A 23,129-nucleotide genomic window follows, 5' to 3' on the forward strand; every position below is an offset into this window, starting at 1 on the left:
TAGCTTTTGCATCAAAATACTTTTATTTTATTACGTTTATGCAACAAAATTAAAGAGGCGTTCTGTACAGCATAACACATATACCTGAAATAAATGTTTAGGAGTACAAGGAAGAATTAAGAACTCAGCCTAGAACAACTGTAGTTAAATGTATCACGTTTAAATCAGATGGAAGACCAGTATGGTGGTGGGGTAGAGACACAGCAGAACTGCATGCTGCGGAAAAGATAAAAATATAACGGGTAGAGACACAGCAGAACTGCATGCTGCGGAAAAGATAAAAATATAACGGGTAGAGACACAGCAGAACTGCATGCTGCGGAAAAGATAAAAATATAACGGGTAGAGACACAGCAGAACTGCATGCTGCGGAAAAGATAAAAATATAACGGGTAGAGACACAGCAGAACTGCATGCTGCGGAAAAGATAAAAATATAACGAAGTGCTATGAAGTCATAATTATAGCCTCAGTTTATAGTTTTGGTTGAACGTTTGGGGCAATGCAAGCACAGAGGAAGAAAAAGTAGTAGTTAACTTTGTGACATAAACACCAAATCAACAAAGTAGAGGAAAACCACTGTATAAACAGAAAACATACTTTTAAGGAAGAACAATAGTTTTGCTTCAGCCATCTGCCACATTGCAAAACTCTGCTTATGCAAGCAGCATCTCAACAATAAGCTTTCAATAGTGTATATGCAAGGCCTCAAGTAGTTGTTTAAAACCAGAGATACCAAAATAAAGAAAACTGCTTTATCAGCTTCTTGAGATGGCAATTGCTGTAACAACCTCCCCCAAGCTAATGTCCTCCAAATGTTTTGAACTACAGCCTGAACATTGGCCATGCTGGCTGGGGCTGACAGGAGTTGTAACCCAAAAGATCTGAAGACCAGCTTTGGCTGTATCCAGAAAGGCCCACAAGAGCACAGAAAGTGCTTCCACATATGCCTGGGGTGGTGATTAGCAATTTTCATTTCTGGTGGCAACCCTCTAACTCCTCCATGGGGAAGAGCTGGGGCCAGCTTTGTAAGGTCTCTGTGTGCACATGAAACACCTGTGCACATGAATCTATGAATGAATAGCAAATATATGGCTGCAATGCTCAGGGGAAAAAGCTCCTCCATGGTGGCATCCGTCCCCTCTCTTTTAAACGCTAGAGGAATTATTCACAAGGAGTGAGCTTTTATTTGCAACTTCTTGGTTTAATTGCTAAGGGTGGATCGAATGTAATGCCAATTATCTGATTCTATCACAATGTAATGCTCTCCTCCCCAGCATGCCCTCTAAATCTGTTCCAGGGGCTCTCCCAACCCTCTGGAGCAGATTTGTGGAAGAAGAATCTAGTTGCCTGAGTGAAAATCCATGAGCTGATGTAGCATTGTACTTGAAAACCCCTCTATTTTTCTCAGCATTGTTGACCCATCACACTAAGCAGCAAAAGGTGCTGAATACTGACTCTTAATTAATGTGTTTCATCACAGAATGTGCAACTAGTGAGATATTTTGTTAAAATTCCTTGCATGTAGAAAGCAAATAATCCTAACTCTAAACCTAGCAGGTTCAGTTAAAAAATTACAAATTTCAGATGAAAGACACCAGTTACTTAAAATGTTTTTCAATAGTTTTGAATTAAAAGGGTCATGTTTAAAATTATGAACACATGAAAGAGGAAAATAGGAATTAGAGATATGGAAACTTGGAACCCACACATAATAGAAAAAAAAAAGAGAGATGCCAGAATTGTCTAAGAAGCAAGTAATGTGATATATCAGGAGAAGCAATAAACACATTTTCAACCAAAAGAGAACAATTTTGTAATCAGTTTCAAAAATCTTAAACATACAAAGCTCATCACTGATAAGCATAATGAACAACAGCAAAAACAGCAGCATACAGAGACCCAACCAGTTTGCAAGGGGCTAACACCAAGAAAGTATTATTCATTGGAGTGGTAATAGAACTTCATAGTTTCAGAAGAATTGATAAACTTCATAGATATTTCTTGCTATAAACACTGAGCCAACTAGATCAATGTGTAAACCAGGGATGGTCATTTAAGGAAAGCTGTCACAGTTTAAATTATAAAGAACACCTATAAGGCACTCTATTTTTCAGATAATATAGGGGGGGAAATCATCTCCGTAACCTCTATCAACAAGTTTCTTCAGTTATTGAGCAGAATGTGTTTGTGAATGCATGTATGTAAAACTTTTACAAACTATCCCCAAACCACTGAGAATTGTGTCTTAAAGACAGAGGTCTTACAAAAATATATATACTGGAAATATAATTTCCAATATTTGTAAACATTTTTTTAAGAATCAAGAAACTTAAGTATTCCTTGGATTTCTTGCCAGCTAAATTGTGCATTTTAATTTTGAAGTAAAAATGCTTTTTTATTTTTTACAGTTAAGATGACTCTGCATAATTTAAGTTCAAGCTGGATAATTTTGAAGGAGATACAGTTCCCGTTTAAAACATCTCCTAATTACCAGTACTTAATTGTTTCGGCTAAAAATCCATTTTTGGAAGACGTCTGAGGGGTTACACGTCACCAAGCTTGGATGTTCTTTATTTCCTGTCAGGCACATCTTTAAGGCTGCATTGTACAACGACTGGTCCTAGAAAAGGAGAGAGAGAGAGAAGACACATTTTTCTATTACTTTTTCTCCAAGGAGATTAGGGGGGCATGCCAGGACTACCCACTTTAACCTTAAAACAATGCTGTGAAGTAGATTGGTCATACAATGGCTTATGCAGAGTCACTCAGTAAACTTTGGGGCTGAGGGGGAATTTGAAACTGGCTCTGCCCAATCCAAGTACGACATGTGATTGTACTATATCACACCGTCTCTCTGGTTCTGCCCATTAATCCAGCCAAGATTTTGTAGACATCATGAATACTTGGAGAGACAAAATTCTATCAATGCTGACAAAGACTGATGATTCTGCAACAAATTCCCCAGTGCTGAAAGCTGCAGCTATACAGTGGTACCTCGGGTTAAGTACTTAGTTGGTTCTGGAGGTCTGTTCTTAACCTGAAACTGTTCTTAACCTGAAGCACCACTTTAGCCTATGGGGCCTCCTGCTGCCGCCGAAGCATGATTTCAATTCTCATCCTGAAGCAAAGTTCTTAACCTGAAGCACTATTTCTGGGTTAGCGGAGTCTGTAACCTGAAGTGTATGTAACCTGAAGCGTATGTAACCCGAGGTACCACTGTATTTACATCTTTGAATTTAGAGCCTGCTATATCCTAGAGGCTTACAGTGGGTTGAAGGTAGCTATATATATATATATATATATATTTAATGCTTCCCTTTATCATAATGGGTTCACTGTTCTACAATGGTATCTAAAAACATGGCTGTAAAGAGCTGTTCTTGAGAGGTACCGGGAGAAGGGAGAATGAGATCTAGAAAGTTTTTACATAGGGCTCCGAACTACAGCTTTTTCTACACATCTGAAGAACTTTTCAGCTACCAGGAAGGAGCTGGAAAACCTCACACATGTTCTGAAGAAAAGTCATTCTAAGTATGTGCCAAGTTTCAGACTGGGGGACAGGGACTTGCACAGAGGAGCTTATATGCAACAATAAATATCTCTAAGAAGAACTTGCTCCTGTAGCTGCCCTATCGTATGGGAGCAGTACATGTAAATGTAAAACTCCTCCTCCACATTTAATTAACTAGCAGCTCCAAACTACAAAAGCTCTATGTTCTCTTTTTGCTTGGCTAAATTGATTTGAGAATACCTCTCGGATCTCCCATTTCTCTTCGGGAGGGGTTCTGCTGTTCTTCCCTTTGTAGCCACAGTCATGAAGTTGTGCTTCTCCTGATAAAGCATGCAGGCACAGCTCTTTCTGGATGTTGTGCCTAATTTCATGATGTGCAGAATATTCAAAGTACTATATAAAGAAACAATTCAGTCAGGGAAATATCACCCAAAACTCAACCATACAAATTCACGGAGTCCCTTTGAACTCCAGATTAATGCTTACAGAACAACTTTATGCTTTGCAGGTGGAGTGCTTTATACACAATGCCTAAATCATGACAAGGGCAGGTCACTAAAAATAGTAGGGTGAAAATGGAAAGATTTTCGTTTCCCTTCTGTCTCCCACTCAGAGACAAGGCAGGAGAGATAGCTATGTGGCAGATTTCCAATGAAACCAATTTGTACAGAGCAGATCCCAGAGCTGCTTGGGAAGGTAGGAAGCTCTCTGGAACAATGTAGGAAGTTGCACTGGGGCCTGCAGGGAGAATTGATGAAAACTGCCTTCCTCTCCCTTATTCTAGAGGAGCAGCTTCTGCTTGACTCTGGTCCCTTCTATGAACAGCAAATACAGGAAGCCTTTCCATTCATGAAAGAGACATTCTGGATCTAACCCTGAATTAGTATGAAAAGTCTGTGCAATGTCTAAGGATCCTAGAACTCTTGCAATTGAAAGGTGCTAACCACTCAAAGTTAAGCACTTTTAAAGCCACACTGATTTCAGTGCTTAACTTTGGCAAGATCATATCCAAGGCAATTGCAAGGATAGAAGCAGCTGTCCAGCCATAGTGTGCCAGCACTGCCTTAACAGTAGAAGTGAAATGTCTTCCACTGGCATGGCACCCTTGCCAACGCTGATGCAGACCAGGCAAATAATGACACTTGCAATATGCCCTGGACCTCCTTTGGGAGGATTGGTGGGATGAATATATATGCTATTAAATGAATATAAGATACCAGATTGTTCTTCTCTTCCTGTATCAAACTGATAGTATGAAATTCAAAAACAAATAATATTTAATAGAAGAGACCATTGAGATCAGCAAGTTACTAGGTAACCACTAAGGAATCAAACAATGGAATTATTGTCCATATCTTTTGATGGACAATTGATAGTTTCAGCGTTGGCTATGTGGCTTTCCTATTTGCCACTACAGTATTTTTCACGATAGGGTAATTTACATAAAAATGGAGTGGGGTTTTTTATTGAATGAAATGAACTATGATTTGCAACGCCTAGTTACATTTTCAGAGGTGCTACATTTAAGGGAGGCGATATGTTCTGAACCATCTCTGCTCCACAAGTTGTGCACCGAGAAGTGTTTGTTAAAAGTTCAGCCATCTAGGAATGTACATAGGCTCAAAATGGTAGGTGGTTTTAGCATAGGGAAGACCACTCTAACCTCCCAGCATGAGGCTGTAAGTATGACAGGATAGATGACACAGGCCTGGTTGCTTAGTCACCCACTGGTTTCCTCCTTGACAGCAAAAGTTCTAAAGACAAAGGAAAAAGCAGCAGAAGAAAGAGGGAGGGAAAGAGTAAAGATTATTAAGTTTACAATGCAGAAATGAAGAGTGTTCCCGCAGAATAGATCAGAAGCAGACAAAAAGCTGAAAGACAGATGAAGAGTGCATGGCAGAGACAGTCAGGGAACTAGTGTAACCAAGCCAGTATATAGCATTATGGAAGCCATCCAAGTTATTAGCATGAGGTTATAAAAGATGTGGACTCTGCAGAGGAAGGAGACTCAAATTGAGAGTTGGTCTTCACTTTGGGTTCCACTGCATCTATGGCAATGGTAGGTTACTCTCCCCTAACACAATGCCCTCTTTTTATACTGAATACCTTAAATGAGAGACATGCTTACAATATACACACTTAAACAGGAACATAAAGAACATCAGGCTTCCCAAATAAAACAGTGATTACACAGTAACTTCTAACCATAGGGATGGCTCCAAATTTGGTGCTGCCCTTGGAGAGCTCCTTGCTCTTTATAACGCAATGCAGTAATCTAACCTTGAGGTTACCAGAGCATAGGCAACAGTAGTTAGGCTATCCCTGTCCAGGTAGGAGCATAGCTGGGCCACCAGCCAAAGCTGATGGAAGGCATTCCGGGCCACTGAGGCCACCTGAGCCTCGAGCGACAGCAAAGGATCCAGGAATATCCCCAAGCTACGAACTTGCTCCTTCAGAGGAAGTGTAACCCCATCAAGAGCAATCTCCTGCCCATCCGGTCTAGGGAACCACTCACTAACAGGGCCTCACTCTTATCTGGATTGAGTTTCAGTTTGTTGGCTCTCATCCAGTCCATTACTTCCACTGCCTCACCTGCAGATGTAAAGGAGAACTAGAGCTGAGTGTCATCAGCATACTGCTGACAACTTACTCCAAACCTCCAGAAAACCCCACCTAGTGGTTTCATGTAGATATTCTAGGCATGAGACCCTGATAAATTTAAAACATGGTCTGAAAACTCATTGTTGTGCTTATCTGCACAGTTACATAAAAACCAAATGCAACATTTTACCTGGTTTCCTCCAAGCCCATGACATGTATACATAATCAATGGCTTGCCGCCATTATTATTTTCTCCAGCATCCAGGCATGTTCTTCTTCCAACATTTTTTAGCTAAGGAATGTAAAAAAATGGAAATGTAAGTGCAGAATAGCATAGCTAAATCCTCTGCTCATTTGCTTTATTTCTTCTTGTAAAAAGAAAAGCATACTCACAAATCCATATAATGGAGGATTCAAGTCTGGTACATATGCCTCAGGATAAACATTGCTAAGGTACCACGTAAAGTTTTTACATTGTAATTGTTGCCTTAACTCATATCTTTTTGAGAGGTCACCAAACGTTTTCTGTTAAAACAATACTAAACAGTGTTATAACAAAACCAAATCACAAATAATACTTTTTACTGAAAGTAAACACACAGGGAATTTGTAAATTAATTCAGTTAAACAAGCTTTAAAGTATCTTTTAATAATGAAAATAGAGATTGGAGGTCCATTTAGAAGCCACTCAACTTCTTGCAGCCCTCAACACATTTCCTATAATCATTATATGTTCTGATCAAATTATCCTTTTCCATGTATCCCCAAGAATCAGAAGTGGAGCAAGAAACACCACTTACCCAATAATGGTGGCAACAACCCAATAATTCCTTTTCTCTTTCTCTCTTTTATATAAATAAGTAAATAATTGACATAAATTTATAGAGCCAGGAATACACACAAGCACACTTGAGATGCAAATCTACATTATCCTTTGCCATCCATTTTTAAAATCACTAACTTTAATTTCCCCCCTAAACAACTGGCCAACTTGGGGTTTTTGAGGTTATCAAATGTTGTTAATTCCTTATTTACATTTAACATGACATAAGAAAAGCCTACTGAACCAAGTCAAAGTCCTGTCTAGGTTCAGCAGCCAATTAGATGCCTATGTGAAGCACGTAAGCAAAATCTGAGTGCAACAGCACTCTCTCCATTTGTGACTCTGGCATTCAGATGTATACTGCCATTGACAGTAGAGGTAGAACACAGCCTTATACTCTGTGCATATATTTTTAAAAGTCATCCAAGCTGTTTGCAATCATTGCATCTTACAGATACTGCCTGGTACTAGCCTTCTAATATTTATCCTAGTTGGCTAATATTGCTTTAGCAAAATCAAGATTCTTTTTAGTCATTCTTTTAGACTTCACATATATTAATCAACTGAATGTTAAAGAGAATTATTGAGAAAGATCCCCCTCATTCCTACTACAAGTTGGTGGATGCAATTAACGGCACTACTCTAGTTCAAAGAGCTTTGGGGAGGTATTGTATAAAAGATTAAATGAAGAGGTAATGGGCACTACTGAATCTATTCAATATATTGCCAAGCAGAGCAAATTGAATACAGAGTGCCTACTACGTTTATATATTTTCACAATAAATAATTTTTGCTCACCAAGAACTTCAGTGCAGCAACTGATTTCTAATACCACCACCATCGTCACCTACTTGTTTAACTATTTTTGTTGCTTCTGTGTTTCTCCGGTAAAATATATACTTATAGTCATCCATCCAGACTTCTGCAAGACGAACTTGATTACGGGTGATCACTTGAGTCCCTTTTGGAAAGGTATGGGGGCTCTTGCTGCGAAATACATGGCCCACAACTGAGCAAGGTATAATTTCCAGCTGTCCCCCACATTGCCACACCTGAAAAAATAAGTTTCACTTATCAGCCTTTAACAGAATCACCAGATAGCAGGTAATATTGCTCTAGAAGCATTTGTATAAAAATGCTTTCTGAAATCAAACCCTGTCTACCTACATGCAACAGGGAAAGAAAACATTTCTACCTTAAGTAAGATATTATTGCAATACTGATGCAGCAACCAAGCACCTGACACCACACTACTAGGAATGGGGAGAGATCAGATTCAGCCCACATTTAAATATGAATCTACCCATTTTCCATTTTCCAAAACAATATGCAAACTGAAACACAGGCATTATTCAAAATTCACATTTACAGGCGTCCGTCCCCCCCGCACTTACACGCAATCAACTCGCGCACGACTGTGCATATGCATGGCGCCAGGAAATAAATAAGTACAGGAGGACACCATTTCATGTGGGGGTTCCGTTCCTGGCCCCTGTGGGGATCAGTGGAGTATGTATATGTATGCCCTGCCCTGTTACAGTCCGTTTTCATGAGGATATTAAAAAATAAATCAATCACAAATTGTTCCAAAACGCTGAGAAAACAAATTTAAGGCTGGAAAACTGAGGACTGAAATAGACAGATCCTTCCATCCCTAAACACTACAGTAGTTTCTCCCTCCAGGTTATCATTAGCCGAAGACCAAGCTCATCTGGTCTCCTACTTCTATAGGGAGCAGCTGAAATGCAACCGAGGTTTTGTCATTGCACCTTCATGTGAATATTGTGTCTCTAAACTTACTCGGAAAGACATTTCTATATTTTCTCCTCCCCATATTTCCATTTCTTCATCATAGCTTCCAACTTTGTAAAAGTAGTCCTTTGATATTGAAAAGAGGCCTCCTGCAAAAGTGGGCGTTCTGCAAAAAAGAAAAGGGGGGCGGGGGAGAATAATCTTTAATGAAGCTAGCAATTTCCCAATCTGGGGAAAGCCTGTTATTTTTCTTTTTAAGATCCCAAAGCCCACCCCTCTTCAGGAAAGCCTGATAAATGGGCAATCAACACTTTATGAACCCTCAGCAAAGGCAAACAGCCAACAGCAGAGGGAAACGCATTAGTGAAAATGTTTGGCTACTATTTGGGCTTTGTAGAGAAGCTGCTACCATGAGCTATATGCACATTAGCATCTATTTCAAAGCCAGAACAATAAAATAGTCAACAACTGTCCTGGGAAGAAATTGCTTCTGAAATATGACTTGTGCAGTAGTTGTATTACTACAATGAAATAGTGTGATTTGGGGCAGGGGGAGGGATTGCTCAACTCAACTGAAGGGAGGGGAAAGGAAATGTGCCCTAGTTTTAATCAGTCATTATATGCCCCACCTCCATTTCTAAGGTAAATTTCAATGAAATCAAGGAGCTATGTGTAAATTGCATTCTGTAATGGTGCAGAAATTCTACACCCGAAGCAACAAGCAGCTTTAATTAGGGATGCCAACTTTTCTCTTACAGTCTCTTTCTGCCTCCAACAGCTGCATTGTTCAACCAGTTCAGATGTTCCCATCATCCTACCTTCAAAGCCAAGAATGCCATCACTCGGGCTTTTGTTATAGCAAACCTCAGCCAAAAAAGCAACATTAGCATCCATAGCACTCTCAGAATTTAAAATTCAACTGATGGCTTTTTCTATACATACAACTCTTCTGATAGAGCTTATTTGTGGTGGTTCAGGTCTTACTAAAGCTTAAAATTTCAAGAGTTCTTTGGAAAAAAATGTTTAAAACCTGAAGTACCATGTGAAAAGAATACAAGATGTAGAAGACTCACTGATCCTTCTGCAATTCTTTTTCTCTTTTAACCAAAATGAAAAAAAAGTTACATGTGAATTATTCTTTGGAACAATATTTTCAAGTAAAGATTTTGTAAATGGAAAAAAAAATTAAGTTTCATTGCTTACTTAATAGGGTACGTTTCATCTTTCCTTCTCTTGCCTTCATGTTCAGGAAGAGATTCCCATCCAAATGACAAACTCCAGTCAAAATTCCCTCTATTATGGTTTTGACCATAAGGGGAAGGTTTCATAAATTCAAATGTATTTAGATCTATAGATGAAATATCAGGGCTTACAACACGAGTATTGTTTTCAGCTATTCTGGCCAACAATGGCTCTAGCCAGCCATAGAAACATTCACCTGAGAGAGGAAACAGGAGGTAAAATAATTATTATAATGCTGGATTTATCTACTTTCATAAAAGCAGTTACAGGAACATTTTAATTTCACTGAGGCTGTGATCCTATGCACATTTATTTGGAAGTAAGTCCCACTGAATTTACTTACTTCTGAGTAAGGTAAAGGACCCCTGGATGGTTAAGTCCAGTCAAATTTGACTATGGGGTGCAGCGCTCATCTCCACTTTCAGGCCAAGGGAGCAGGAGTTTGTCTGCAGACAGCTTTCTGGGTCATGTGGCCAGCATTACTAAACCACTTCTGGCACAACGGGACACCATGACTAAAGCCAGAGTGCATGGAAACGCTGTTTACTTTCCTGCTGCAGTGGTACCTATTTATCTACTTTCACTGGAATGCTTTCAAACTGCTAGGTTGGCAGGAGCTGGGACAGAGCAACATCGAGCAGATTCAAACTGCCGACCTTGCAATCAGCAAGCCCAAGAGGCTTGGTGGTTTAGACTACAGTGCCACCCATGTCCCGCTTGAGTAGACCTACATAGGATTGCTGTTATTTTTAAAAATCCACATGTATGCTGGAAATATTGTTAGCTTACAGATACCTGCTATGAAATATCACATACATGATCAAATGAAAAATATGGCTAGCACGAAATGAAAATGAACTTTGATTTTCCCCATCCTAAACCTCAGTCCGAAACACAAATTAGATATTTTAAAAATGGGCTAGCTTTGGCTTTCTCCCGAGATTCATGTGCATTTGTGTAAAAGCTGTCCTTAGCTTAAATAAATAGTTTTTCTGCAATCAGTTCCATATTTTTAAAAGCTGTGCATTTTCAACAGCAATGCTTCTATAGTGTTATTTGTTAGAAAAACAGTTAAAACAGGACAAGGAAGAAATCAATACGAAAATTCTTTAATATTTGTTAGCTAACTAAACACTATTACAGTCCAACGCTATTACTTACAGTGTGCATCCAAAAAAGTGAGGGTTTCTCCAGTTGCTATTGAAGCGCCTAATAATCGAGCAGTGATGAGCCCCTTTCTTTCCTTTTGTCGGACAACTTTAACTATCTGGAATTGTTTCACATAATCATCCAATTTATCCTGCAAGTATTCTAAAAAGACAACAAGACAGTCTTTGCCAATTTAATAAAAGGCAAACGTTAAGTTCACTTTTCATAACTAGCCACTCAATAAGAGGAAAGTCAAAATACATTTATTCTGAAATGCCTGTACTGTAGTTTCAGCTTGAAGGGATAAGAGTGTCTGCTTTTATTGAAGAATGGGGGAAGGGAGATACGACCCCAAATACACCAGGAACCAGAATTTGGGGGAAATGCAATTTCTAGTACAAAGCATTGCCAAGTCATCATATCTTCTTGACAGCTCAGTTGATTAGAGCGTGGTGCTGATTAATGCCAAGGTTGCAGGTTTGATCCCCATACAGGACAGCTGCATATTCTGCATTGCAGGGGGGTGGACTAGATGATTTGCAGGGTCCCTTCCAACTCTCCACTTCTATGATAATTTTTTTTTGAAAAGACATTCTACTGAAAAGTATTCCACTGACAGAAAGAGAACAAGTTTTACTCGTTTGGCAGGGGAGTCAAATAACATTAGTTACCCTTACCACATTTATGAAGTAGGTTGGGCATTACTGAATTCTTTTCATAACTAAATTAGCCTTTTTAAAGGTGCGTTTCATAATTTTGAAAGGGGGGGGGGGGAGAGGGAAAATTTGCCTGGTCCTGACCTAGAGACTCACCCTTTAAGACTGCTGCAAGATAGCAAGTCAATTGGCTAGTTCAGAGAATGCATTCTCTCATTGCCGCAGATTGTAGAGAGCAGGAGCCCTCCTTCTGCCATTCACAAAGGAGACTAACGTTCCAGTGGGTCCTATATGCATGTACAATCCAATGCTTACAGGCAACAATAATTTGTTTACGTCATGTGTGCATACGTTTCATTGAAATATTATGCCTTGCAAAAGTAACTGTGGCAAGGGAAGTGGGGCAAATGCATCAGGCAGACGTGGGAGAAAGGCATTCTCTCACTTCCAACAAATGTAGAAAGTAGTGTCTGAGCCAGTCTTTCTTCACTTGCTGTGAAGCAGAACTACAGGCGTTCTTTCTTTGGCAGATAACGGAAGGGGAGGAGTGGCAAGAGAAGGGGCTGCTGGTGCACCAAAACAACAGCTACTAATTAAGATAGAAGCTCAGGTTTGATATTCTGCCAAACCATGGTTTAAGCTTCCAAATGTACAGACAACAAAGTATGATTTAGAGTTTCTCATCTGCTTTATTTTCCACCCACTCATCACCAGCTTCACAAGTCGGTAAATTCACTCCTGTCTCCATAGTGCAGCAGCCTCTTGAGACAAAAGCATAATTGCAGCTATTGCTCTTATAAAATCAGATATCACATCAAGCCAGTTAGCACAAACCATGGTTTGCAAACCTATGTCAAGTCATGTTTTCAAATTCTAGTTTGGTGGCTGTTCACAAACCATAGGCAATTCAGACATCATGCCTAATGTAATTAAGCATTAAGGATCATGAACTGAGACAAAGAGAAAGCACAAATCATTTCAATTTGAGAGATCTTTATACTTTAGAAATATAAATATTTTTTGTTATTTAAAAAGTGTGTATTTTCAGGAACACAAAATAATATGAAAAACTCAAATGTGAAAAACCACACACAAACATTATACGTTCTTACCATCTACACTGGCATCATCCACCAAAATTATTTCCTTCAGTAATATTGCAGGGGAAGTATACATCACACTGTGAACTGTTCTTAAAAGAGTAGACCATGCTTCATTGTGGAAAACTATGATAACACTTGTGGTAGGTAGTGGAGGACAGCGTTTAAACTTTTGCTCGATACATCTAGATGACAAAAACAGTTTTAAGAATGAAAAATGGATTATAAGTCTGATACTTTGATGTGGCACAGATAAAGCTTGGCAAGTATGGTGGAACTTCTTTCTCACACCAATACTAATATAAAAAAAAGCCATGCACAAGATCTGTGTGGAGCAATTGTTTCCAGAATATCCTAACAATACCGTAACATGTTTTTGTAATACATCACAAGGGGCATGTGGCAATTTAGAACAATTGCCACCATAAAATGTCCAGGATTTACAATTTATCAAGGATTAGACACTTGTGATGAAAGAAAAGGGCATCGTTTCATCAATACATCTTAAAACAGGGGTGGGGAACCTTCAGACCCTAACTAGGCTCGCTATACCTGCCCATTTGGCCCAACAGGCCATTCTGGCTAAGCCACACCCATCTGCCAATCACCTCACAATATATATCGCATCTGTTGTGGGAAGGCAAAAAGGCAGCTGGGCGAGGACAAAGCGGGCTTCTGAAGTGACAATGATCAGATGACTGGCAGCACTTCAGCAACTTGTAGCAAATAGCCTTGTGCAGTATTTTGAAGTTGCCACAATCAACTGATTGTCTGGGCTTCAAAACACAGTGCCATTTTAAAGGTACTTGCAAAGAGCCCTGTGCTGTGCTTTGAAACCCTGACAAACCGTTGGCTATCGAGATATCAAAGTGCCATGTCATCTGAAATCAGCGTGATGACAGGTTGCGGGCGGGTCCCTGACCTCATCAAATTTGCACAGAGTAAGCATCTGGTCCACTGGTGAGTTTTAATTTCCAACCCCTTTCTTAAAGGAAATGTGTGAAAGGGCACCAAGCCCAAACAAATTTACATCACAATCTATTGAATTTCTTAGATGCATTATTTGCTTCCATCAGAGATAATTAGAAGATTACTGTACTCATACTTACACAGCTTCATACATACAGATGCAAAATTAAGTAGCTAGAAATTATGCTAATGATAGTGGCAACAAAGCACATATCAATGCAGAACATGGGGAATCAAAAACCCTTTTCAATATTTTGCATATGTAATTAAAGACCAGAAATCCAAATATACTTCAACATACTCAGGAGGTCGTGTGTCTGGTCCAAGATCCCGGTGTAAAGAAATCCTGTCGCTTGCAAAAGCGTTGAAACAATGTTTTTCATCTCCGCGTTCTTTTTCCTCCTTCTCAGCTGGACTTAAATTGACCGTTTTGAATGGTTTACCAGAAGCCCCTGGAGCATTAGAGTCCTGAGGGGGTCGATCCAGGTGAGGTGTCAGTTCTGCTGCTGTATAGGAGCCAGGTAAACAGCGCTTCTGTCCTGCCTTTTGAATTTGCCTAATAGGCGCTTTAATCTGCATTTTTGGCTTTGCAACTTTAATATTGTTCACAGCTTTTAATACTAGACCCAGTACATTATTAATCTTTCCATCTTTTGATGGGCTCCCAGGCTCCTCATTAAAATCCTGAATGCCAACTTCTCTTTGTAGCAGAAACAAAAATATCAAGAAGATAAAAATAATGAAGGTAAACTTCCAAAGTTTCCACGGGGACAAATGTTTCATTGTGAATCGTCTTAGCAGCCTTACGAAAGCCATCATGCCCACCCTCCACTTGTCCACGTATGCAAGTGCTTCCAATGATGCTATTCTTTATTCATAGAGGTAGTTAGATGCTTCATAAAATGGTCATATCTGCAGAAAAGTTTTTTAAGTGTTAATAAATGCTATTGTATAAATGGACACTTTAATGCTTCATAAGGACAGATGCATCCGCTTAATTAGGCACAGAGTAAAACCTGTGCAAAGCAGGATAGCATTCTTTTCAGTACAGTACTCAAGTTGTCTTCTCGTTTCTAAACTTACCACAATTTGTATTTGAATTCTGACCAAAGGCTACAAATAATAATAATAATGATAATTTGTACCCCGCCCATCTGGCTGTACTGCCCCAGCCACTTTGGGCAGCTTCCAGCATATATAAAAACATAGTACAGTGGTGCCTCGCAAGACGAAATTAATCCGTTCCGCGAGTCTCTTCGTCTTGCGGTTTTTTCGTCTTGCGAAGCACGGCTATTACCGGCTTAGCGGCTATTAACGGCTTAGCGGCTTTAAGAAAAAGGAAACAAACTTGCAAGAACTCGCAAGATGTTTCGTCTTGTGAAGCAAGCCCATAGGGAAATTCATCTTGCGGAACGACTCAAAAAATGGAAAACCCTTTCGTCTAGCGAGTTTTTCGTCTTGCGAGGCATTCGTCTTGCGGGGCACCACTGTAAAACATTAAACCTTAAAAAGCTTCCCTATACAGGGCTGTATTTAGATGTTTCCTAAATGTTATATAATTACTCATCTCCTTAACATCTGATGGGAGGGCATTCCACTGGGAAGGCACCACTACTGAGAAGGCTCTCTGCCTGGTTCCCTGTAGTTTCACTTCCCTGTAGTGTAGGAACCTCCAGAAGGCCCTCGGTACTGGATCTCATTGTCTGGGCTGAACGATGGAAGTGGAGATGCTCCTTCAGGTATACAGGGCCAAGGCCGTTTAGGGCTTTAAAGGTCAGCACCAATACTTTGAATTGTGCTCGGAAACGTACTAAGACCCATGTACTTGACAAATAATACAAAATGTATTATTCCGCCTTGTATATATTCTAATCACAGAAACTGATGGTACACTAATGCAACTAACTGCAGTCAAATGAAGTGAATTGACATTGATGGTATACCGCTGGCTGAGCAAAGGTCTCATTAGTCATAAACATGCAACTTGATGCTAACCTAAATGCAGAAATGCCACGTGCCATTTCTTTCAAGCAAAAGTCATCAGGAAAAAAATGGGCTTGTGCATGGAACTTTAAAATTAAGCTTCAAGAAGCACTCTCTCACAAGTCATAAACTCCTAACTAAGCTCCAAAAACACCACATTTTAACAGTAATATTTTGAATATATAAAAAAATCACATCAGCTGAAATATTAAAGTTCTAAAGCTCCAATCCTAAAATACTTACTATACAGGAAGTTCAATTGGATTCAATGGGATTTACTTCCTTAGGATCAATGGTGTGCATTCAATTTTGGTTTTATGGATAATTTTTAGGCACTTGCATTGTAGTCTGGCGGACAAAAAAAATAATCCACGTAGTTGGGAACCAACATCAAATTTTCTTGAGCCTGGGATTCCCACCCTTATAACTACAGAAAATGACAAATTAATTATACATCTTTACATATGTGATACTACTGCTAATCCATGGGTTAGGCAGTTAGTACTCATTTGACATTCTAAAGATTACCACCTCCTTGTAAAGCTAAATGTATCAGCTAGCTAAAATGTGGTGTAGCCTGTGAGTCATGGGAAAGCCAACTACAACCACACACACCTCCCTTCTTTATGTCAACATCTTCTGTTGACCTTCCACATCACCAGCAGCAGCAGTTCCTGGAAGGATAAGGAAGATCAGAGCCGCCTATTCACACTCTTTTTTACAATGCACACCATTCTGTTCTGAGGTTGGGCAGAGCTTAAGAAAAAGCTTTCGAACCTTTAATATCTTGTGTCTCTCCTGCACAATTTCAGCAAGTTACACACACCCAAAATCCCACCCATTCAATACACTGAACAACACATATTACACAACAATTAAAATTGTACAGGAAGATGCTCACATCTTCCTCCACCTCTGGCCACCCTAATCCCCATGGGGGCACCGTTGCAAGAAACACAAAGTACTATAGCTGCTCCCAAATGTTATAGCTGAATTCAGTCAGGCCTGGTCCAAGAACCCTGCAGGATTAGACCAAAAGCTGATCTAGTCCAGACTCTTGTTATTTCACAGTAGCCAGCCTGGTGCCCAAGGGAAGCCTACAAGCAGGACATGAGTTCAGCTGCCCTCTCCCACAGCTGTTTCCTAACAACTGACATTGGGGTGAGGGCAGTCTCCTGAAATCTCTTATCCCAAAACTTTGCAGAGAAAGATCCAAGAACAAGAGGTTCTGCCTGCCAGCTGCATAGCAACAGTTCAGACAATGCAACACAGCCAGACCATTGGCCTGACTTCCTAGGGTCCTATGATAAACCTTACACACCAGAGCCCACCTAACCCTAAGCATACTTACTCTGAAGCAAATCCCACTGGGCTCAACCAAATTTACCCCCTGTGGTTTAAAATTGGAGCCTTACTATTTTATGTAGGCAGTTTTCAAAGCACTTCATATGCCTAATCTCGGCACACCTTAAAAGACCCTTGGCAAGGGTACCCCAGGATCATCCCACATTGGGGATCCTTCCTAGGACCCACACACCAGTTGAATGGCAATGCCCATCCACTTGGGCAGGGGGCAGCCTCCTCAAATACTGCATTTGGGAGGGGTGGGGGAGCAAAGGGACCTTGGCCCCTGCAGCTTAGGACCTGGTGTGAGTTTGAAACATACCCGTTCACGCAGTTATATGTGCCCACAGGGCATCATTGCCCAGGGGCTCTCTCTCCATAGCTGTCAGCTTTCAGATTTGAAAATAAGGGATCAGCAGCCTCACCTTTCCCGGGGACAGTCTACAGGATATCTAACAATCTGGGATAGCAGCTGGAAGCAGCGGGAAACGGCGCTGGAATAATGGTAAAAGGTAAAGGGACCCCTGACCATTAGGTTAAGTCGTGACCGACTCTGGGGTTGTGGCGCTCATCTCGCTTTCTTGGCTGCGGTGTACAGCCGCTTCTGGCGAACCAGAGCAGCGCACGGAAATGCCGTTTACCTTCCCGCCGGAGCAGTACCTATTTATCTGCTTGCACTTTGATGTGCTTTCGAACTGCTAGGTTGGCAGGAGCAGGGACCAAGCAACGGGAGCTCACTCCGTTGTGGGGATTCGAACCGCCGACCTTCTGACTGGCAAGTCCTAGGCTCTGTGGCTTAACCCACAGCGCCACCCGCCTCCCTACATATACCCATACATACCCATACATATACCCATACATATACACATACAGTTCAGGGGTCATTTACCTTTTCCTTACACCCACACCCACATATATATATATAGACACACACACATACACACAGAGTAAAAATATGTGCGTGTGTGTGTATATATATATATATATATATATATACTCTCTCTCTCCACTACATAGCTGTATCTGATCTATACTGTACCTATAAAATCTCCCCAGAGGACTAGTAGAACAAGACCAGCAACACCCCCCTCCCCATCCTCGTTACCTCGGGATAGGGCGGGAGAGGAGGAGCAGGAGGTGGGGAGGGGGGCGAAGGGCGCAACCGCTCCAACCCGGAGCCTCCCAGCCTACATGGTCATTTCTGCAAACGGCTCTCCGAGCCAGCAACCGACGCTCGCCCCCTGAAGCAACGGCAGCGGGCGACCCCCCCCCCCCCGCTGCTCTCATTGACCTCCACCGGCAGCCACCCAGCAGAATAAGCCCTGCCCTTACCTGTGCCACCAACGCGAAGAAAGCGGTTTCGGCTTCGGCGTGGAAGGAAGGAAGGAGCGAGCGCGCCTTCCTCTGCCCTCCTTCCCTCCTTCTCCACGGCGGCGGCGGCGGCGCTCCGTTGCCAGGGCGGCGAGCGAAAAACCCTGGCCTGCGATTGGCCGCTTCGTGAGGTTCGGCAGCGCCCAGGTGAGCGTCGGGCCGAGGAGGGCGTTCACCTGAGTGGCTCACCTGGGCAGCTCAGGTAAGGCGCGCGCGCGCAGCCCCTCCTTCCGCTCCTCCAACGGAAGGCCCCAGGCCCACGTGCCCCTGGCGGGCGCGAGAAGCACGGAGGCCCCGGAATGATCCTCCTCCTCCTCCTCCGCTGCCCTCTATGGCTTTTTGACGCCTGGAGGCTCTGCCGCCCGGACGCTGCCGTTGTTTCCACCTCTTCTGCGCTCCTTGGCGACTCTTTACTGGGGTTCCTGCGAAGCTTATTTCCGAGGGGCAGAGGAGGGGTGTGTGTGTGCTTGAGCAATGGAAACTCCAGAGCAGAATTAATTCAGCAAACTGATACAGGGATGGATGAGCTCCTGCGGCGTTCGTTGCAACGTGGAGGCAGTAAAAGGAAGGGGAATTGCATGGCACTTGCTATGTGTTTTTAAGGCCCGGATGGAAAAATGAGGGTAAATCGAAAAGCAAAAGTTCGCTGGCAAATTTAGGGTAATATATCGGTGTGGCTGTGATATATGAATGGGAGAAAGAGATGGAGTGTTCAATATCATTATAGAAGCGGATCAAGAATACAGGTCCCCGGGCACATTGCTAGAAACTTAATGCAGTGGTACCTCGGGTTACATACGCTTCAGGTTACATACGCTTCAGGTTACATACGCTTCAGGTTATAGACTCCGCTAACCCAGAAATAGTACCTCGGGTTAAGAACTTTGCTTCAGGATGAGAACAGAAATCACGCGGCGGCGGTGCGACAACAGCGGGAGGCCCCATTAGCTAAAGTGGTGCTTCAGGTTAAGAACAGTTTCAGGTTAAGAACGGACCTCCGGAACGAATTAAGTACATAACCAGAGGTACCACTGTAGCCCATTTACCTTCCTGCTGCGGCGGTACCTATTTATCTACTTGCACTGGTATACTTTCCAACTGAAGCGAGGTGAGTCGCCTTCTGACTGGACTTCACTGTCCGGGGGTCCTTTACCATTTACTTAATAGGCACAAACCCATGACATAAACTTGCATGAAATAGGTACAACAATTTATGTCAAGATGCAAATTTTGGCCAATTTTCTGAGGGGAGAAAACAAAGCTGGCTTTTGTTGTTAGGGTTCAATTTGCCTCTGAGCTCATTGAGTGGCAGGAGACTCAGCTATACAGCTGCAAATCAAACATTTTAAGTTTGTTGTAAAGTGTATTATACAAATGTGACACTAGATGGAGATGGTGAGCTATGGCAAATTCAATATATTTTTCAAAGCATTTTCGTAAAAAAAGCATTTTCACAGCATTTTTAGTATGTGTCTAGATTTCACCTGGGACTCTTTGCACAATTTTCAGCCAACCTAAAGAGATTTTTTAGAAATGGGGAACGGGGCAAGAGGTCGGGGGCTTTAACGAAAAGAACAGGGACATCCTAACAATGCCTCTACAGGCATCACTTGGTCCTTGAATCTAGAAGACACAATAATAGAATTTTGCACAGGTGTCACCACAAAGATTTTGTAAAATCTACATTTTATTGCTGGAGATGTCAGACACTCAGTGCTCAAAAATACCTATGTAGTAGCTACAAATAGTGTAAAGGAAAATGGAAAACTGCATGCTTTGGGAATGACGGGGAACTGTTTTAATAGTGGAAATTGACAGGATGCTCTGAGATTGAAACAAGTATGAATTGTAGAGTGTTATTGTTGCTTGCTTGAGTAATTTATAAAGAAAGATATATATTTAGTTTGGCATCATGCATTTTATTTTCAAATTACACTGAAAAAAGTAATGTTGACCAGATGCTGCAATTTTTAAGAAGTATTTACATTACTGTATTTCAGTTCTTTCCATAGGAAATATGAATCGTCTCCTTTTTAACAGCATAAAGTAGATTTCACAGTTCTGTGTTCTTGTAAGGTGGCTGGGAAGAAATCTCACATTTCCCCTCATTTTTTATCCAGGTTGACTAGTTCAGTTATGACGTATTATTAATGATAAGAATAAGGTCCCATTGCTTTTCTAAGATTTTACATAAAGAGGCTGAAGACTAGAAATTTTAAGCCTACCCCCTTTTTCCCTTCAGGAAAAGCTGATGCATGAAGGGTCAATTCCGAGGACATGTGGGAGCAGTGGTTGTTTACCCCCACCTCATTAACAGCTGCTTTCCCTTCAACTAGGCTTTATGTCATGAACTGTGTGACTTTTTAGCCAACACCACTGCATGGTATGAGTTGAAATGTAAATTAATCTAGCACCATAAAAAGGAAAGTTGTTAATGTCTTAATCTCACTTGTGTTTTTTGCTCAAATGAACAATCAAATGCATACTTGGGGAACAACCGCATTGACAATAGTAGACTTATTTCTGAGTAAACACACAGAGTTGTTCTGTTAAACAATACTCTGTAGGGACGTGGGTGGCACTGTGGTCTAAACCACTGAGCCTCTTGGGCTTGCCAATCAGAAGGTCAGCAGTTCAAATCCCTGCAACGGGGTAAGCGCCTGTTGCTCTGTCCCAGCTCCTGCCAACCTAGCATTTCGAAAGGACGCCAATGCAAGTAGATAAATAGGTACCGCTGCAGCGGGAAGGTAAACGTCATTTCCGTGCACTGCTCTGGTTTCCATCACAGTGTTCCGTTGCACCAGAAGCGGTTTAGTCATGCTGGTCACATGACCCAGAAAGCTGTGTGGCCTGAAAGCGAGATGAGCGCCGCAACCCCATTGTTGCCTTTGACTGGACTTAACCGTCCAGGGGTACTTTACCTTCACCTTCACCTTCACCTTTACTTGAACAATACTCTACAGCAGCTTTTTGCTCTTGTTGATCTGTGCTGCATGATACTGTGTATGTTTGCTCTGAAGTACCACTGAATTCATATAAATATGCATAGAACTGCAAAGCCCTTTTTCTTGTTACTTTCATCCTATTTCTTCCACCTCCATTTCTTCTGTACAATCAATACTTTCCAGCATCTTCAAGACAAATGGAAAAACTAAATAATTATCAATTTGCCAAAGCAATGTAGTGCTGTTTCATAGGCAAGTGTGTAAATTGATGGTTTTTGTTTTATCATACACTGATATTTAATCCCAGAACTGTACTGTATCATGCTAACATAAGAGAGTAGGAACACAGGAAGTTACCTTATGCAATGTCAAACCATTGGTCCATCTAACTCAGTGCAATGACTGGCAGTGGTTCTCCAGAGATTCAGACCAGGGACTTTCTTGAACCTGGGATCCTTTGCAGGTCAATCAAATGCTTTACCACAGAGCCATAGCTCAGGTGCAAGAGGACAAGGATCATGCACCTTTAGAGCTGAATAGAAGAGAGAATTGTAGCAGGCATAACAAGCAACACTGCTAAAATCTTCTCTTCTACACAACTATCAAAGGTGCAGGAGCCCTGCCCCCTTTCGTACCTGTGGCTACCCTGCTATAATGATTTTTGTTGCCACACATCTCTCACTGAAGTCAGTGACAAAACTTCCACTGCTAGATTGCATCTCAAACTGCTGTATAAAAGATTTTTGGAAAAAAATATTATTTGTGGTTTCACTTTAGAAAATGTGCATCCCACTATCTATCCCACTATTTTGAAATGCTAAATGCAATGCTTAAGGGTTTCATTTTTCAGCTACCTAGTGTAGGGGTTGCTTGTGTTTAGATTTGAAAGGTATAGAGTTGATCATTTTGGTTTCTCTTGCTACTATGATCATAAAGACACAATGTGACTGAGAACCTATTCCTTGAAACTATAGGACACAAAACATTTCAAGCATACTGTATGATAACAAAGAGCTTATATAAAGAGCTTGCTATAGTTGTATGTATAGGTATCCATAGCTATATATACTGTATATGCTGCTATAGGAAGCTTAAATCTCCAGTGTAAGAGAGCAGTAGAAAATGCAGACACACTCCCTTCCTCCTCCTTCAAAGGCAGAGAATATGAGTTGCTAGGCAACACCATACTGAACACTGGACTCCTTTTTCATTAACATAACTGAACTGACCTCTCTCTCTCTCTCTCTCTCTCTCTCTCTCTCTCTCTCTCTCTCTCGTCCTTTCAATTCAAAGGCCATGTATTAGAAAGGAGGCTTAAGTTATAGAATGCTGCTTAAAATATTGTTAAAAGCTCAAATGGAGTCTTCTCACTTAACGGTGATAAAAAAGTAGGGTCACCCATGGAAAAATGCCACTCTATTATCCTGAATTCAGGAGGGCAGATGGCTCATGTGAACCCAAACAATTGGGGTGGGATGCATGGATGTAGCCAAGGGGGCAGCTGCCCCCCATCAAGTAAACAAATAAAAATACTCAACTGACCAACTGCGTCGCAGATAACTCTGTTCTGCCCTCCCATAAAGCCTCCCCCCCCCCCTAAAATAATGCCTGGCTATGCCCATGGTGGGGTGGGGTGGAGAGTGCAGAGGAAAAGAATAGGAAAACTTATTGGATGAGAATG

General features: G+C 41.4%; 1 protein-coding gene and 1 long non-coding RNA gene across 9 annotated transcripts in view; one reads left to right on the forward strand and one right to left on the reverse strand.

Moving 5' to 3' along the window:
- GALNT3 (polypeptide N-acetylgalactosaminyltransferase 3) lies at positions 1–18,691 on the reverse strand. Of its 8 annotated transcripts, XM_077936901.1 has the most exons (13): positions 18,465–18,594; positions 17,558–17,626; positions 16,032–16,136; positions 14,107–14,717; positions 12,849–13,021; positions 11,093–11,242; positions 9,893–10,127; positions 8,738–8,855; positions 7,789–7,989; positions 6,508–6,639; positions 6,305–6,406; positions 3,754–3,906; positions 1–2,622 (listed from the first exon to the last, which is right to left on the reverse strand). In XM_077936901.1, the coding sequence occupies exons 4-13, from the start codon at positions 14,622–14,624 to the stop codon at positions 2,500–2,502; spliced, it is 1,905 nt and encodes a 634-aa protein (XP_077793027.1). In that variant the 5' UTR covers positions 14,625–14,717; positions 16,032–16,136; positions 17,558–17,626; positions 18,465–18,594; the 3' UTR covers positions 1–2,499. The 8 variants fall into 8 exon arrangements, with proteins under 8 accessions (XP_077793027.1, XP_077793036.1, XP_077793024.1 ...); XM_077936910.1 differs by lacking the exon at positions 16,032–16,136; XM_077936898.1 differs by lacking the exon at positions 17,558–17,626 and having other exon boundaries at positions 18,465–18,593.
- Positions 18,605–23,129, forward strand: part of LOC144329313 (uncharacterized) — a 25,396-nt gene continuing 20,871 nt past the window's right edge. The window contains exon 1 of the long non-coding RNA XR_013394800.1: positions 18,605–18,705. This is a non-coding gene — a long non-coding RNA (uncharacterized LOC144329313). The remainder of the gene's footprint in view (positions 18,706–23,129) is intronic.

The sequence above is a fragment of the Podarcis muralis genome, chromosome 1 (assembly GCF_964188315.1).
Source record: "Podarcis muralis chromosome 1, rPodMur119.hap1.1, whole genome shotgun sequence".
Taxonomy (NCBI): Eukaryota; Metazoa; Chordata; class Lepidosauria; order Squamata; family Lacertidae; genus Podarcis; species Podarcis muralis.

Coding starts and splice junctions, on each gene's coding strand:
- GALNT3 (XM_028747649.2), bottom strand. CDS start 14,624: ATGATGGCTTTCGTAAGGCTGCTAAGACGATTCACAATGAAACATTTG. Junction 7,990..8,737: donor ATATAGAAATGTCTTTCCGA/GTAAGTTTAGAG, acceptor TTATTTTTTCAG/GTGTGGCAATGTGGGGGACA. Junction 6,640..7,788: donor CAACAAAAATAGTTAAACAA/GTAGGTGACGAT, acceptor TTGTTTTAACAG/AAAACGTTTGGTGACCTCTC.